The sequence below is a fragment of the Solanum verrucosum genome, unplaced genomic scaffold (genome assembly GCF_900185275.1).
Source record: "Solanum verrucosum unplaced genomic scaffold, falcon-dt-bn FXZP01000279.1, whole genome shotgun sequence".
Lineage (NCBI taxonomy): Eukaryota > Viridiplantae > Streptophyta > Magnoliopsida > Solanales > Solanaceae > Solanum > Solanum verrucosum.
The window spans coordinates 1,527,490-1,545,447 of NW_026020289.1; the positions used below are offsets into that span (position 1 = coordinate 1,527,490).

At 34.3% G+C, this 17,958-nt stretch overlaps 3 protein-coding genes across 3 annotated transcripts; 1 reads left to right on the top strand and 2 right to left on the bottom strand.

Annotated features, from left to right (window-relative positions):
* Positions 1-36: 36 nt before the first annotated feature.
* LOC125834320 (probable pectinesterase/pectinesterase inhibitor 34) lies at positions 37-4,283 on the top strand. The gene is made up of 3 exons (XM_049513471.1): positions 37-1,102; positions 1,404-1,540; positions 3,346-4,283. The coding sequence occupies exons 1-3, from the start codon at positions 150-152 to the stop codon at positions 4,041-4,043; spliced, it is 1,788 nt and encodes a 595-aa protein (XP_049369428.1). The 5' UTR covers positions 37-149; the 3' UTR covers positions 4,044-4,283.
* Positions 4,284-5,340: 1,057 nt separating this feature from the next.
* On the bottom strand, positions 5,341-7,686 carry LOC125834323 (calcineurin B-like protein 4). The gene is made up of 8 exons (XM_049513473.1): positions 7,598-7,686; positions 6,926-7,008; positions 6,720-6,779; positions 6,396-6,504; positions 6,198-6,250; positions 5,943-6,023; positions 5,732-5,844; positions 5,341-5,559 (listed from the first exon to the last, which is right to left on the bottom strand). The coding sequence occupies exons 1-8, from the start codon at positions 7,677-7,679 to the stop codon at positions 5,496-5,498; spliced, it is 645 nt and encodes a 214-aa protein (XP_049369430.1). The 5' UTR covers positions 7,680-7,686; the 3' UTR covers positions 5,341-5,495.
* A 3,477-nt stretch (positions 7,687-11,163) lies between these two features.
* LOC125834321 (E3 ubiquitin-protein ligase SINAT3-like) lies at positions 11,164-16,536 on the bottom strand. The gene is made up of 3 exons (XM_049513472.1): positions 16,097-16,536; positions 12,459-12,845; positions 11,164-11,648 (listed from the first exon to the last, which is right to left on the bottom strand). Exons 1-3 carry the CDS (start codon positions 16,301-16,303, stop codon positions 11,286-11,288), a joined length of 957 nt encoding a protein of 318 aa, XP_049369429.1. The 5' UTR covers positions 16,304-16,536; the 3' UTR covers positions 11,164-11,285.
* Between the last annotated feature and the right edge of the window lie 1,422 nt (positions 16,537-17,958).

Genomic DNA, 17,958 nt, shown 5'->3' on the forward strand with positions numbered 1-17,958 from the left:
TAACTCTACTTTCTTCTTTAATTTTATTACTCACAACAAAAAAAAAAACAGTATTCTTGCCTCCCCCGAGGCTCCATTTGCTCATTCTACTTATTGTCGGCAACTGCATTTTTCTCTTCCTACTGTATTCCAAAATTTAAAACCCAAAAATGGACTACGCCAGGCTTGGAAAACCCAAGCCTAAAGATCTCTCACGCCGAGAAATACTGCCAAAATTTGAAGAGAATGCGCCCAATCAAAGGTCCAAACTCAAAATTGTACTCATTTTCTCTAGCATTCTTATAATTGCTTCTGCAATTTCTGCAGCAGTTGTGGTAACTGTGCGGAGTACTACTAAAACGGGTGCCACAGTGCGTCATATAAAGCCCAGTCAGGCAATTTCACGAACATGTAGTCGAACTCGCTTTCCAACGCTCTGTTTAAACTCTTTACATGAATTCCCCGGTGCACTCACCGCTTCCGACGCCGAACTCGTCCACATTTCCGTCAATGCGACGCTTCAGCGTTTTGGCAGGGCGTTTTACATGGCGTCCGATATTAACAGCCTTGTCATGGATAAGCGTACAAGGTCCGCTTATGAGAGTTGCCTTGAGCTGTTAGAAGATTCTGTTTACCTTCTATCCCGATCCTTAACCTCCGTTGCTCCCAGCGCCGGAAAATCACCACCGGGAAACAATAACGACGTGCAGACGTGGCTGAGCGCTGCGCTCACCAACCAGGACACGTGTACGGAAGGTTTCGCTGATGTTAGCGGGAACGTGAAGGATCAGATGGCGACAAATTTGAAGGATTTGTCTCAATTGGTGAGCAATTGCTTAGCCATTTTCGCTGCCGTGAACGGAAACGATGATTTCGCCGGAGTTCCGATTCACAACCGTCGGCGGAGATTAATGGGTACTGTTGCGTCGGCGAAAAATGAGAATTTCCCGAAATGGCTGTCACGGAAGGATCGAAAGTTACTGGAAGCGCCAGTTTCGACAATTCAAGCAGATATGATCGTTTCAAAAGACGGTAACGGAACGTTCAAGACAATTGCAGAGGCAATTAAGAAGCTCCCTGATTACAGTTCTCGCAGAATAATAATTTACGTCAAGGCAGGAAGGTAAAAATAATAAAAAAATACTCTATTATTTTTGCTTTTTCACTACTAATTAAGAGTACTTTTTCCTTGTCCTTGTTTACATCCCACGTGATAGACTCAGTATTCAGTAGTTAATTATAGCATTGATCTTCTCATTTCTTTGTCGTCCTCATCATGATATTATTTCTAGTAGGCTTGAAAGCATTATCAAATTTTCTTGATAAAGTATTGTTCGCATATTTTATTTTCAATTCTGAGATTGTGTGTTCGAGTGATCAAAGGAATACAAATTAAAATTTCTATTTGCGCATGTAAATAACAGGTATGAAGAAGATATCCTGAAAGTAGGGAGGAAAAAGACGAACGTAATGTTCATAGGTGACGGTAAAGGCCAGACGATGATATCAGGTGGCAAAAGTGTATCACAGAATCTGACGACATTCCATACCGCGTCTTTCGGTATATTTACTCACTTTGACTACATTTTTTTTAAAAAATAGTGATATTTTAGTCGTCAACTTGTACATACCTACCTTGATTATTACATGTCCATTCAAATAGTTTAAAATCAAGCATCAGCGTCACATTGCTAGGCTGGTGTTTTGCTTTGGCTCCATTTATATGGTTTCCCTCTTGACTTGCCTCTTATTACTCCTATTTATGTATCGTGATGTGTGGTGGAAAATTGAAACAGTGGGCATGGGGCGGCCCTCTTCATTTTGGCAATTTTAGTACTAGCATATCAGCAGCAGTAATAGAAATTAGAAAATGCACATGGCCTTGTCAGTGAATTCTTAGCTACTTTGTAATTAAGTCTCAGTCGTCATTTGTATGCTACATACCCTCCAAATATCTTAGTCTAATACTTACTATTTTTATTTTGGTGTATGAGAAAATAAATGTATGTTGGAATGAAATTGCTAGGAATAAATATGAATTCAAATGACCAATCCCATTATCCCAATTATCAAAACATAAGTTAGATAGAATGTTTAAAAATGTGGAAGCACTAAATTGAGGTGTTTTACCTATTTTGGGAAGCATGGACAGTAACATTAGTCCAGGGGATATAAAGGACGTTAGCCCCCACAATTTTGTTTCTTCATAAAAGAGAAATGAGTCTGATATATTCCTCAATTTTGTTATTTTGAGCTGATATATATTCATGATGTTATACAAATGACTCATACATACCCTTTTTCTCTAACGAAAGTGAAAAAATTAATTTTAATTTAATTTTTTAATTATTTTTTAAAAATATATATATAATTTATATGGGTATATTTATCCTGTATTTCTTTTGACTTTTTTTCTTATTGATGACCAGTTTTTTTTTTTTCAAGTACAAAAATTAAATTACAATATAGCCACAAAAAATCAGTTTTAAATTTTTTTCTTTACATTAATTTATAAAAGAAAAAAATAAAATAGGAATAAGCAACTCAAATAATGATAATCAAAGAAGTTAAAAAATAATTTATGTATAAAAAAGATTAAATATACCTTAAACTTTGCTAGATGGATCATATATACTCCTACGTGAAATTTTATAAATTAAAAGTCAAAAATATAAATTTAAAACTATTTTTTTTCACTTCCGTTAAATGAAAGGCATATGTGAGCTCATTTTGTAATAGCGGGGTATATTTGAGTTATTTGTATAACAATAAGAGTATATATGAGCCACTTTCATAACGATGATTTATCAGCTTCAAATGATAAAGTTGAAGGATATATCCGACCTTTTTCCCTAATAAAAAATATGAAAAAATTGTATATGAGAATCTAATAGAAATCACAAATAGTTGATCCTTATCCATGACATGATTGGCTTTTTAAAAATCTATAATCTGAAGACAAGTAGTACTAGGGATAGCGATATGACCAGTAATTTGGTAGGCTCATTATATTTTAAAGAAATAATCACATGTTGGGAGGTGAGGTAATTAATATTCATGCCCCTCCTAACTGTTAATGTCCTTTTGACTCACTTTCTCTAACCACTTGAGTAGATTTATTACTCCGTGCGTCCCGTGGGTCATTTTTTCGCTTTTGAGATTAATTTTTAAAATTAAATTAAATTAGATCATTTCAATATTTTGAAATAAAGTTTAAATATTTAATAATTATGTAAAAAATATTATAAGTTTCAATTTTTAAAATATTGATCAAAGTTTACATAATTTGAATTGTGAAAAAGTACTCTGTTATCATCTCTGTAACATTGGATCATGGCCTCACAGTACAACTTTGTTGATGTGCAGCGGCAACTGGAGCTGGATTCATTGCAAGAGACATTACATTTCAGAACTGGGCTGGACCAGGCAAGCATCAAGCGGTAGCTCTTCGTATTGGTGCTGATCATGCTGTGATCTATCGATGCAACATCATCGGATACCAAGACACTCTGTACGTGCACTCCCAGCGCCAATTCTATCGCGAGTGTGATATCTATGGGACAGTTGATTTCATCTTCGGTAATGCAGCAGTGGTCATCCAAAACTGCAGCATTTATGCTCGAAAGCCAATGGATTTTCAAAAGAACACCATCACAGCTCAAAACAGGAAAGATCCCAATCAAAACACTGGAATTTCAATCCATGCTTGCAAAATCATAGCCACATCTGACCTCCAGGCATCTAAAGGGAGCTTCCCCACGTATCTAGGCCGACCATGGAAGCTGTACTCACGAACTGTTGTCATGTTATCTTACTTGGGTGATCACATACACCCGCATGGTTGGTTAGAGTGGAATGCTACTTTTGCTCTTGATACATTGTATTATGGTGAGTATATGAACTATGGACCGGGAGCAGCCGTGGGGCAACGGGTAAAATGGCCGGGATATCGTGTGATCAATTCCACGGATGAGGCCAGCAAGTACACTGTAGCGCAGTTCATTTTTGGATCATCGTGGTTGCCTTCAACTGGGGTGGCATTCTTGGCAGGTTTGAGTACCTGAATAAGTAAATGAACATATTTTCAAGATGGAATTTTATGTTTTGTGCAGTAATATATGATGAATAACATGGCATGTCCCATTAATAGTATTTCCATAATTAGGTGAATTTGCTCCATTATTGGTGATCTGACCGAAGAAACATTCCAGATTACAGCTTTCATTGTTTATTAAGTGCATGTAATTTGTTTTTCTTTTTTTGTTATTATTAGATCATATATATACTAGATTACAGCTTTCATTTTTATTATTTTTTGCAAGTTGCGCATTTGTCTGTTCAACTGAAAATAATTTACATTCTCAAACCAAATCTACAATATTATGTAGAAAAAATATATACATTTTATGTGTTTTATATGTTATATGTATTTACCAGCTTTTACGTATATAAAATGTAAGAATCTCATTTTTTTAATATCAAAATGGACTACATTCGATAAAAGTGATGCGCTAAAAATTACTAATTGGAAAACCCGATGGACTCCGTTAATGTCTTACTAAAAACAAATGAGAAGTAAAATATGATTATTGAGGAAGTCCTGCATTTGGTTGGAGGTACGAGGGATAATTAATCTTGAAACAACTTATTTCCAACCAAATGACCCCTAGTCTCATCCATAAGAACTTATGCCCAGTAAGTCTGCATTTCAAATAGTACATGTACTAGCTAGGTGTAGTGAACTTTTTTCTATTTTTGCCTTAAGATAATTGCTCAAGTTCATATAAGCAAACAACCCGTCGACTTAAACACCTAACACCTGCCTCATCCCTTTTAGCAGAAAAAGTTGGAAGTCATTTGTCCCGTGTGATCCATTTTCTTAAATCTGTATACAGATGCTTTTCACAAGTTCATTTCTCTCGTTTGTACATAGCCATACTATATGCTTTGCCGGTTAAATTTATGTTAGGTGCCAAAGGTTTTTTTAGCACGATGGAAGTTACGATGCACAACTCTTACTATAGATATATAATGTTTTAGAAGGCACTTGCCCAGTATTCACCCGAGACAAGGCACTCAAAATGTCTTGAGATCTTAGGAGGGGCTTGTCTCGCGATGCTTACACCTCAGGCGTGCAGGTGTGTGCACAATGCCTAATGCATGAGGTGCATCCAACAGTTTTCGCACACTCATGGGTTATATATAATAGCCTTGCAGACACTCGAAACTTCTTAACCAACTCTTTGCTCCTCAAAAACACTATGAATAATGCTAACCGAATGGAGACAGCACAGAAGCCATGATTTCCCCTTAAATACTAACCTTTTTCTTATATTGGATAGCTCTGCCTTTTGGAACTCAATATTGTTTGGTGAATCTCCAATAATCAATATAAAACCTGATATTCTTCTGATTATTGAACTCCTTTGCACTGTATTGAATTGGATCATCCAAACACCAGCGTGGAAGAGGCTATTTAACATGACCTTCAAAGATTTGTATTTACACGCACAAGTCTACATTTCTGAATCATCAACCTCAGAGCTTACCACAAAGCTGGGGAATGCTAAAGTTATATCCCTGAATAAAGCAAGGCCACCATATCAGTACTATCAGGTAATAGCAATTTATGTTTCTTTTTTCGACTATCCAAATAGCTTATAGTCATTTCAAGAGGAACGAGAAAAAGTAAAAGAATGTCTTCGAGATAATCACACGATGCCTATCTGAGTTTCATTGATGCCACACTTACATCAGATAGGGAAGTGTCATATTCTTTAGAAGAGACGGATTCTTTGAAACAAATTCCTTCCACTCTTCTGAATCTATCCTCCCATCACCCTTTGTGTCTGCATCGCTAAACGTCTGGCACACAAGATATAAATAGAGTGTGAATAAACAGCAAAGGACAACATAGTGAAAATTGGCGCGAAAGGTAGTTTAAACTTTTAATTAGTCTTCACCTCATCTACAATAATCTCAACTACGTCATCTGAAAGAACCAATTCTGATTCATGCAGCAGCGCCAGTACCATCTCTTTCAACTGCAAATTATATACATGCAGCAGAGAGATTATTACCTTTAGCTAACATGCTTTTGCTAGTCAAAGTAATATCACCAATGATTGAAAGCTAAAGACTGGGAGTGTTTATATTGGGCCCTAACAATGATTGTCAAGATGAGGAGAGCATAATGCATATATAGTTGCGATACCAACCTCTTCTCTCTCGATATAACCAGTGTGCCTTAGATCATATAATCTGAATGCAACTGCAAAGATATTAAGCTAGAGACATCAATGTCAACGAATAGGCATACATAATGTGTTTCATTACAATACTGAAAGTGAGAAATCAGAACTAAGTGAAAGGCACCATTGTCAATTGTATAAAAGCTAAGAAAGTTCATTTCCTACATGACATTTTATCAGCTACTGGTGCATTAGGGTGGAAGATACCCAGTGATCGGACAAAGTCCCCAAACTCAATCACTCCATTGCGCTTAATATCAAAAAGATCAAATATCTGCATAATAAGAAACTCAGTGAAGAGATATCCACAACTTCAGATGAACACAAAACAGGGAAATTGACAAAAGAAGCAATAAAATTATCCAATCAAATGGAAGAGAAGCAGTAGACTTCCAGCATAAGAGTTGATGCGTCAAAACTGTTTAATCAACAATGCACAGGATTCATCTACAGAGACCATTTCAATGAAAAATTGGCCGAGAAACATACCCTATCTGCAAACAGATTTTTCATTTTTTGGTTCCTGAAGAGTGCTAGCTGAAACTCTTCCTGATGACGGCATTGCAAGAATTAGAATAGGTAGCCATAACACATTATAGACTTATCGACTAGCTAAGTACTATATCAATTATACATTTAAAAATCCTAAACATGGAAAGATCGTGTATTTCTCTTTGCAAGCAGTAGATATATACCTTATGAATGAGCCCATCATCAATAATGCAGCTGCTTATTCTTTTGAACAACTCATATAATGCTTCGACTTCACTCACTGTAACTGCAACATTTTTTAACACAGTTCCTAAATGATTAGCAATTGTAGTAAGAGGTTACTGATAATCAAACCTAATACATGTTTCTATCTATTTTTTACATCCATGCTTGTAAACTTAGTGATGGACGCAATAAAATTGCTAGTAAATCAACCAAATTGACAAACCAGATCATACCTCTCGTTCTCAGAAGACATCATATTATGGTTTTCATAGTAACAAGATTTGTGGTTTTTTTCCTTAACCATTGTCATTGAAGTCTCATGGATGAAATGCTATCATAAGTCTTTTGATTATAAAATTAAATGCACTTTCTAAGATCTGGAGGCCTGTGGGATGTGATCCTTATCCTGAGCTCTAGTGTTTTTTTTTCCCTCTCTAACACCTTAAAGTGAGTGATTCTTTTTAACTATCTGATAAAGGAGGGCAGGATTTGCATAGGCATAAAATAATCTATATTGGCAAAAGATACATACTATTTCCGATTGAATACCAACTGCTTCTCTTAAGGCCATATAATTCGCAAAAGTTGACAGCTAGGAAACCAGTACATTAACTTGAATGACAAAACATGACTAAGATTCTCATACTCACAAGGTGTCTCAGCAGCAAGCACAGTGGGCTCCTCATATCCGGGTGTGTAATGGAGTGTTGTTTTTGAGTGAAAGCAGCCCATCAGAACATAATAAGATTGTTTTAGAAATAATATAGACTTCACCTGCCACAATTAAGATTATTAGGTCACTAACACTCTTAAGATAAATAGTGTGAGTTAGAAGCAGCAGCCTAACGATCTGCCTCGTTTAGTCTTAACAATTCAGATATGCGTGATCATCACACAGAATTAAAGATGAGCAAACTTACTTCATCAACGACATTTCACATTTTTTACTCAATGGATAAGGCATCAATTCTTGCTTACACTTACTAAGCAGATAATTATGATGTAGGCTAATACCATACGTTATACGTCTAATTATTAATCAACTTCAAATTCAGGGGATAATACAGAGAGATAGAGACCACTTGTCAAACTATAGAAGCGGAAGCCATACATATAGCAAAATTTCTATAAAAGTACAAAACCATGAGAGCATAAGAATTAAGAAAAGAGGGGAAAAAATAATCACTTTGTTACCTACAGAGAAAGAGTATTGAGTCTAAAAGCAGAAGCAAATGAAACTAAGAAGAACAAAACACCCAAATTTTTCAATCCTAGGGCTTAGTTTTAAAGTTTTGGCTTTAAATTTTGAGAAATCATTTCAAATTATTGCTTTAGTTTTGGAGAACATTTCAAATAATTTTCAATATTTGTGCGAGTATATATACACAATTTTTGAATCAATTTGACACTCAAGTAGGACAGTCAATTAATTGAGTAAATACAAATTTGATTTGTTAAGTAAAAGTCAGCGTGTTATCGGAGTTGCTAGTTGCAACTTGCAACACACCAAATATTAATACTACTACTTTTTTTTTGTCAAAAGTTGATGAGCTTTCAATGACTTCGCTTTCACCCCCAAAAAGATAATGACATATGAAACATCCAAAGTTTTGTTGACAAGAAAATTGCTGATCGCTATGGGTCGGTTATAACAATTTATAAATCACATAAAATAAATATATTAATATTTCGAATTTAATATTTGATTACATGTTTAATTAATTCAGTGCGATTAAATATGTGTTTTCCATTATAACGTAATCATTACAATTTAAATTGAAAAACGACATGTTTTAATAATTTGTTTTTATTTTTTCAAATATTGTACGTTGAATTTTTTTTCTTGATATAAATTTTATGAAAAGGTTTGTAATGGACCATGAAAATAATTAATTCTCTTAAAATATACCCCTTCATCTGCTAGGGATGTTTGATTAGATATGAAAATGGTGAAACTTAAACATGTGATATATCTTTGACATAAAAATCATATTATTAATAGTAAAACAAAAAATATAAATATATAAACAGATGTTATTCTTTTAGTCTCACGGAGTTGCTTGATAATCTTTGCCAAATATAATGAGTGTTAGATTATTTTCTTTGTGAAATTAAAAAAAAAATTGTTTTAATGTATCTAATTACAATTCTCACTATCAGTATGATTCCCCTTCATCAATCACATATTCCAAGAAAGAAAAAAAAATGTTTTTAAATTTTTTTGTAATGAACAATAATTCATAGATATTTATTTATATAATTACAACCCATTAATAATAAACGAAAGGTTAACGTTAAATTTTTCTAATGAAAAAAAAAATATCTATACTTAGTTTATAAGACATACAAAAGAAATACATATTATAATATTTTTAGCTATAAATTGGATTTGAGGAATTGAAATAATTAATTAAAAAGAAGAAATACATCACTTTTGGCTGCATTGCATATATCGTCTCGTAGATGGCACTTGTAATCCTCATCCTTCCAACTCGTTTTCAGATAGGGATTGTGAAATACTATACTCCTATTTATTTATTCTATATAATATAACTAATAAATAAATGTAACATACTTACTTTATCTATTTTTTTTCAGTTTTAAAAAATGAAGAAATAATTTATTATTTTATATAATTATTTTCAATTCATTAATTTTGCATTGAGTAAGATGACTTATAATAATTAAGAGTAATATAATAAAATTATTATTTCATTTGTTACTTTTAAATGTTGGATAAAATAATATAACATTGCCATGTTTTCTTCGAATCGATTTGACTTTTTCTTTTCCATAAAATATGCGTACTACTTACCAAAAATGTGGTCACGTCTCTAATTAAAAATTAAAAAGCAGGTAATAAAATAGTACCTTTGGTCGAACAAATACATGAAATTTTATTATTTATTTTCTTCCTTACCCAATTTACTTAAATGTTGGATAAATCCAGAAACCTGATCTCACGTAGAGCTGTCAATATGGACTGACCCATCCCATCCGGGTTAACCCATACAGGCTTTGCAATTTGACAGGCCAGGCCGGGCTAACCCATTTTTTATGTGGGCCAAAAAATGATCAGCCCAGCCCACAAGTGTGTGTGCTACGGGCTTTGCCGGGCCAGCCCTCTTTTCTTAAAAATATATTTTTTATAATTTTTTTAATTAAATTATAATTTAAAAATATTATCATCAATATCGACAAGACAATATTACATGGGGTTAGTGTTATTACTTGTTAATCAAATACACAAATAAAATTATCTACAGAATATTTATTAAGTTTGATTTCAAGCAAAAACATAAATAGCTAATAGAAAAACCTAATTATTTTCCAATAATCATAGTAAAACACAAAAACTATGATAATATTCCAGAGGCTATGACCTATGTAGTGATTCCCCAGAAATTTTAGAATTTTTTTATTTTATGTAGTACATATTTTATAAACATAATTTGTATTTAAATTGTAATATTTCAAACTTTAAACAGATTTTGAGTGTAGACTCCTATTATTTTTAATACTCTATTTTATTTTATTTTTTAATTAATTTTTATTTGGCCCACGGACCGGCCCTATCCATATTTCTCAAGCCCCACAAATCGACAGACTTATTTAGGCCGGGCAAAAAATCTCTTTTCCTAAATAGGCTCAAAAAATCGTAGTCCAACCCTATCAAATCACGAGTTAGGCCAGGCCAGCCCAACGGGCCTAGCCCATATTGACAGCTCTAATCTCACGTATGGGGTACGCCAAGTATTATATTTGCTCGTTGACATTTTTCATTATTTTACGATTGTCAACAACTGGAAACTTTATATAAGTTGACGTGTGTGTTGAAAACAAGTTATGATAAAGTCTTTATTGAAATTTGTAGCAAAACAATTAGTTTGAAAAGGATGGAACTTTTCAAAAATCTTAAGTTTTTAATTTATCCACTTCACAATTAATAGAGATAAAATGGTAAATTCATTATATCAATCATATTATTGCTTAGTCTATAATGAAAGTTTTAACAATTTATGGATTGGTTATAGCATTAGAACAGAAGGAATACAACTCAGGTGTAGAGTGTCACCTTGACGTGGTGAAAATCATCTTTAACCATCATGGTTTCAGGAAGAGAGCAATAAACACAACAGCAAGATGGTTATTAACAATTGATAGAACTAAAATAAGGTATATGTAACATCCTAGTACATGCATGGTCAGAGCACAAGTTCTTCTTAGATACAAACATAGTGCTGTCTTACACACCAACTACATGCACATTACATCCAACAAAAAAATAGGGTAAGAAAATATAAAATTAAATCACCCAAAAAAAAAAAAAAAAACAAACTAGCTACATAGATTTGGTATGCACACACCACCATCTGGATTTTGTTGTTCCTTCCATATCCTTCCAGTAACTCGAAGTTTCAGTTCTTTCCGGTCACCACCAGAAAAGAAAAGTGCCATGTTACGCTGGATTATAAGACCATCATGACTGTCCCTGACCTTGCGATGACTATCTCGGATACTTCTTGGGGTACCCTCCCATATGAGTTTTCTACCATTTCCTCCTACCTCTAGACTGTAGCTGTAATTACGTGCATCCGTTTCATCACCCATGAATCGTAAAAATGCCATATAAACAGGGGCCACACCAAGCTGGAAGGCCTCGAAATGGAGACAGAAATATTGCCCAAAACAATGGAAGACCTGAGAAAGGAGCAAGAAAAGTCTGTCGGTTAAAACACACTACTTCGATGAAGTTGCTGTGAGAATATACTTGGAGGGGGGAGGAGAGCACGGTGCACACATACATACATTATACAGAAGGCATGCTAGGCAAAACTCAACCCAAAGCATGACTCAGAAACTTGTCCCAGCATATCTCATATTAGAATCGTTCAAAGCAAAATGTTCTAGGCATCTTTTGACATGATAAGAGGCATTCTTGTTTATAATTTGAAAACAGAAGCTTTTCCAAAACAGATTGAAAATGACAAGACAGAATACAATGGCCATAAGGTGAATTTTTCATTCTTCATAATCACAATAAACACTGTACATAATTGGATCAAAACAGTTTAACCTTTCAATAGACTGATTTCTATTATTCTCAAATGGATGCCATCAAAAGTATTGATTTATTAAAAAAGTAGCAAGATTGACCTACTAAGAAAAAGAGATAAGAATAGAGGACGTGTTTTTTTTCTAATAAGGAGGAATCCAGGACGTGTATTAGGACAAAACAAATGGAAAAAGAGAGAACATTTGAACTATGAAATAAAAGCAGGTATTTCAAAAACATAATAGACGACATAGGATATTTTGGCATCCAACTGTTCCCTTGTCAATAATTCATCCATATACTTGTTGCAAGTTCATTTTATAGGCTATAGCACTGGGGTGGTTAGTGTGAACTTAAACAGCAACCACATTAATCATTAGATAGCAACAAACAAAAAAATTACTTGATGCTAGCTATCATTTTATTCCAATAATATAAGAAGATGCTGGAGTTACCGTCAACATCCATGTTGCATTTTCTACTTCACGAGGATTAGACTTCACATAACGATGGTTGAACGTGCATCCCGTGTGCATATCCACTTTGTGGTCATCTCTTAAATGCGTAACCAAATAAGGGATGTCCCCAGTCACTGAGCACTCTGACCCAGCATATGGGCAACTGTACGGTCTAAAATTGCACAATGTTTCATGCTTAAGTTTGCTGTAATATGGGAATATTTCTGGGCACCCCAAAGAAAAATATTTGCAAGGCAGTTCAAGAGACTCTGCAACCTTCTCTAACGCTAAGCACCTTATATCACCAAGCTCTTGTCTGCATGTCGGACATCTATTGTGCACCCTTGTTTTGCAGGTAGAACAAAGTGTGTGCCCATTGTGACACTGCAAAAACAAACAAATTTTCAACTGACTACTTTAAGCCCATTTAGATGGAGTTAAAATGCAAAGACTAAATGAACAATATGAACTTTGATATGAATTAAAGTTTATACATATCAAAGTTTATCAGTTGAACTAGCCAGTTTCACACCAAAGTCTTTTAAACACATCTACAACGAGTTCATGCATCAAGGAAAACCATACGGAAGACATGCATAGATGAGTGAAAACTTGGCAAAAGGAGAAAGCAAATATCAATATTCATCCCTCAGTAGTTATACAACACCGCCTTCTCTTGGCACATACACCTCCTGTCTATCTGATGTAGCTCTAAGTGGCAATATTCTAAGCCTTCATAAGGCAATCATATAAATATCAAAGAGAAAAGGTAGCACTTAGTATTAGGAGAATAGACAGCTCTCAAATTTAGGCACAGAGAATATTTCAGGCATGAGAAGATCCATTATTATTATTATTTTGCTTTTTCTTTTTGTATTTGGAAGGCCAACCATCTGGTTTTTACAAAAGAATAAATTTGCTAGTATTATGTAAAACGCCATGTTCCAAAACAACCACTAGCACATACATAAGATTGATTCATTCAGAATTGATGATATGAAATCGTGCTCATCCATTTGATTGTAATGTGCGGTGAAGAATAATGCAGTCAAAAGGAGTTACCTGAATTATATCCCTGAGAATGTATCAAATTGACTTAAGTGCTACACACTAAAATGAAAAGAAAAGGAACTGTCCATTTTCTGTTAAAAAGTTCCTAGCTTCTAACGGCATAAGGCATTATCCATTTTTCTCCTTTTTGATAAAAAGGTATTAACCAATTCTAAAGAGGACATATTGGATAATTTACCAAATAAGAAATGTCTACGACTCCCTCTGTTCACTTTTACTTGTCTACTATAGTCTATACTAAAAATTATTTTTTACTTTTACTTGTCAACTTTAGCATATCAAGAGAAAGACAATCTTTTTTTCCTGATTTACCCTTAACATTAACTACTAATTTTCCAAATCCTTTTTCAAGATACTATAGTAAAATATGCACTCCATTTATTATTATCTAAAAAGAAGTGCAAAATTCATTGTGGACAAGTAAAAGTGAATGGAGGGGTATCTGATTAAATAATCTCTAGTGGCATCGACTATTTCCTGGAAGGCCATATTGGATTATCTACCCTCACTCAGGGACAAGTCCTACACCTTGTCCAGCAATGTACGACCACTAAGTAACTTCAATCATTTTTACAAGATTTTAATCTTTACATATGCATCAAGGATTTTCAAAAATGTTTGTTTTGCCTCCTTCCTATGCTTTTTTTCTTCTTTTGGATAAATGCAGTGTCTAGGCCAATTAGCACACACCTCGACTAATTCTACAGAGTACCTTCTACCTTCCTACAAACACAGGTACCAGTAACTCTGTTTACCAAGGCCAGGACATATAGGAAGACCTAGTCTTCTTGCCTCCTCTAGGGTTGGAACCTAAGACCTAACCCACTTCATTGACCGGCCACACTCTTGGGTGCTCTCCTGCTTCAGGATTCACTTCATAGCCTTTAAAAGGCTGGATTAAAGTGGGACAAAAATCAGCCCGTCTTCTGTGATAAAACTTTAACTTGGGACTAAACTTTAGATTAGTAATCCCTCCAATGTAGGATTACTATCCAAAGGTGAGGAAAATTTCTTATAATTTTTGCACTTGTCTCGAGGCCAAAATTTAATCGAATGTTATTTCAAAAGGCTGGACAAAATCAGGATACGTTGTTATTAATTCAGAATACTAGTAATTATGGGACATCAACTTACAAGCCAATGAATAGTATCCCTCACTATAGTGCTATCTTTCAGATATCCTCCTTTCATCCAAATGACCACACTATTTTTATACTGACTATCCTAGTCAGTATGCAGACACTATCGAATTTGGCTACACCTATTTAATCTACTCCAAAAACTACAGGCAGCCCAAGCTAAATCAACAACAAAAAGAACTCCAAAATAAGTTTCAAGAACAGGACTCAGTAAGTAATCTACAAAACCAAATTCTAGACCGGTGTTAAATTTTCTTTCTATGCTCAACTTGTTCAACATACCTTCATGGAGAGGTCCTTTTAAATAACCTTACCTTCTTCCTTGATATATAATAAGGTATTTATGATAGTATCATATAATCGGATTCCAAATGAAGGACCATTCAAGATCAAGACACTGCCCAATGAAGTAGTTTAATCCACTCACTGGTCCTACATAAGTCCTTCCATGACCTGAAGTAGGAAAGCTCATAGAATGTTAAGTGCATCTCCCCATAGTGCTGCTATATTAAGTCTCATTACCTAGAGCCAATATTGTATTTTGGGTTACTAAATTCATCTCCTCATAAAGATTTGAACCACAGGCTGAAACATAAGAGGACGATCTGTGAATTCCACAAGCACCAAATTGTTCTTCTATTTGTCAAGTTTTAAGGCAACCAATCACGAAACTCTCAGAATCAGCTTCTGTTATTCACTAAAACAGTATACAATGTATTCAATAAAAAAAACACAACATTATCTGCAGTCATCTTCAACAACTTTTCCGCCTTCTGCAATTGGTTAAAAAGTCAACAGCAGATGATTCCATTAGCCTTGCTACACCATAATCATATTATAATGCTTCAGTCTGTATTTAAAACTTTCCCAGAACCTCCTCAAGAGAGCCAAAACAAGCCCATGTAAGTCCCAAAGCAGCCAGCTTTGAAGTGATTAAGTCATAAGAGCAAAAATCAACCAACTCAATCCAATTCTTTTTCATCATTAACCACCTACATGATAGCAAATTAATAGATTTTTCACAAATGAAGTTCGCATTCTAACAACAAGAGACCAACCTTTAACATACTCTACCAGTGGCATCCAATTCTTCAATAGTGTTGGAAACCAGTCTTACCCTGACAAAATCGGACGAGCCTATAAACGGAGAACTAGAATTCAATGTCATACGACGTTCCTTGTAATCTCCAAATTAACTAGTCCTTTCGAATTAAGTTAACACCCAACACAATAAAATTACACAAAAGACTTCATTTTTCTCCTCAAAGCACCAAAAGCCCTCTAACACAAGAACCAAAAAGATAACAACTACACCAATACTCAACAATCTTCTAATCAAACAAAACAAAAGCAATCCATCAAATCAATCAAAAACCCAATAAAAATTTCAAAAAAAAAGTAAAGAGAACAAACAAACAAACAAACCTGGTGAATTGGTGGGTACATAGAATTTGTACAAACAGGGCATTCAAGCAATTCATGTACACTAGTAGGCACATTTCCAGCATGAAGAATGTTGTTAGGCTTTCCTAAAGGGTATTGATGAGATACAACAGAAGATTGGATCTCTTCATCTTCAACACCATCCATTAATGATACACACTCAATGCTATCCATTTCCATTTCTTCCATTCAAAAATCTGAACCCCACACTTTCAAGATTCAAACTTTCTCTCCAAATAACTTACAAATCATTCAAAAAAAAACAAATTTTCTTCTTAATCTGGGTTGAAATTAGAAGAATTTGAAAGGAATTTGGAGAAAAATAAAAGAAGGGTTCGGATCAAGAATCAAAAAGAAACGAACCCCTTTTTTGCCAGGCGAGGATCTTCCTTTTTCTTCTTTGTATTTTTTTCTCTCTCTGCGCTACCAAGGTTGTCTGAGGAGAAGAGAGAGAGGTTTAAGGATCGCCGTCAAATTCCCCACATAACTGTACATGATCTTCATCGTACGGCCAATTTTTTTTGTAAATATAAAATTCCTAGTGGAACTGCCTCTTGTGATGGATGTAATAATTGGCCAGCCTATTTGATGTGATTTTTTTGTTACATGACACGTGGAATTTCAAGGTAAAATCATACTCCTCTGCTCCAATTTATGTGACTTACTTTTTTTTTTAGTCAGTTCAAAAAAGAATGACACATTTCTATATTAAGTAACAATTTAACTATAAATTGTCTATTTTACTCTTAATGAAATGATTTACCGCCACACAAATTTCTATCAATCATTTTGGACCACAAGTTTTAAAAGTCTTCCTTTCTTTCTTAAACTATGTGCCGAGTCAAATTACCTCACATAAAATGGGACGGAAGGAGTATTAATTTGACTTATTAGAGTGTTTGACCGAGCAGTTTGAAAATACTACTAATATTTGAATTACTTCGTGAAAAAAAAATTGGACAATATTATCGAACAGTGTTATAAAAGACTCTGTTGGGACTCGTCTCGGGGATCGTCATGGGGCGGGCTCTAGCAAAATGCCCAGAGACTTAGGTGTGATGCTTAATTTTGTAAGACTTATGCACTAAGTGTCCGACTGTACGCCCTAAGCATGCCCAACGCTTGGGGCTCGCCTTATATAGATCTTACACAAATTATGTGTTAGAAACTTTAGTTAACATTGTTGACCCTCGTAATTCATGAATAAATAAATGATACTTAATGATTTTTTAATCTATAGAGATAATAAGATCGAAAGTAACTCAAATAACAAGTTGTAGTATCACACCTTTACTATTTGGTAACACTGTGAAGATGATGATTTAGTACGTTTTTAAAAATACATAGAGAAATTTTACTTTTCCACTTATCATTGGTCTTCATGGTTTTGTCATATGTCTCAAAATTATCATATTTTATTTAGCTATTTGAAAGTAATTTTATTTTTATTCAGAAAAATGCACAAGTACCCCTCAACTATACGCAAAATCCCAGCGACACCTTAACTATACATGAGTCTTATTACCCCTGAATTATTTTTAAGTGTAATAAACACACCCTTAACACAACCTAAAACCTATATAGCCACTCACATGATGGGAGGTGTTTTACACTCGCCTCCAAGTCATGATTATGTCAGCGCTACGTCAATAAATAATTAGATCTATAATTTTTTTAATAAAATTTCATGTCATTTGATTCATTCTTCTTCATTATCAACACCCACTCCATAACCACTAAACCCACTTATTTTAACCATTAAAACTCATAGCAATCACCATGAAAATTATAACCCACCATCAAATTTATCCCTTCACTATCACCGGATTCAATATCTACTATCA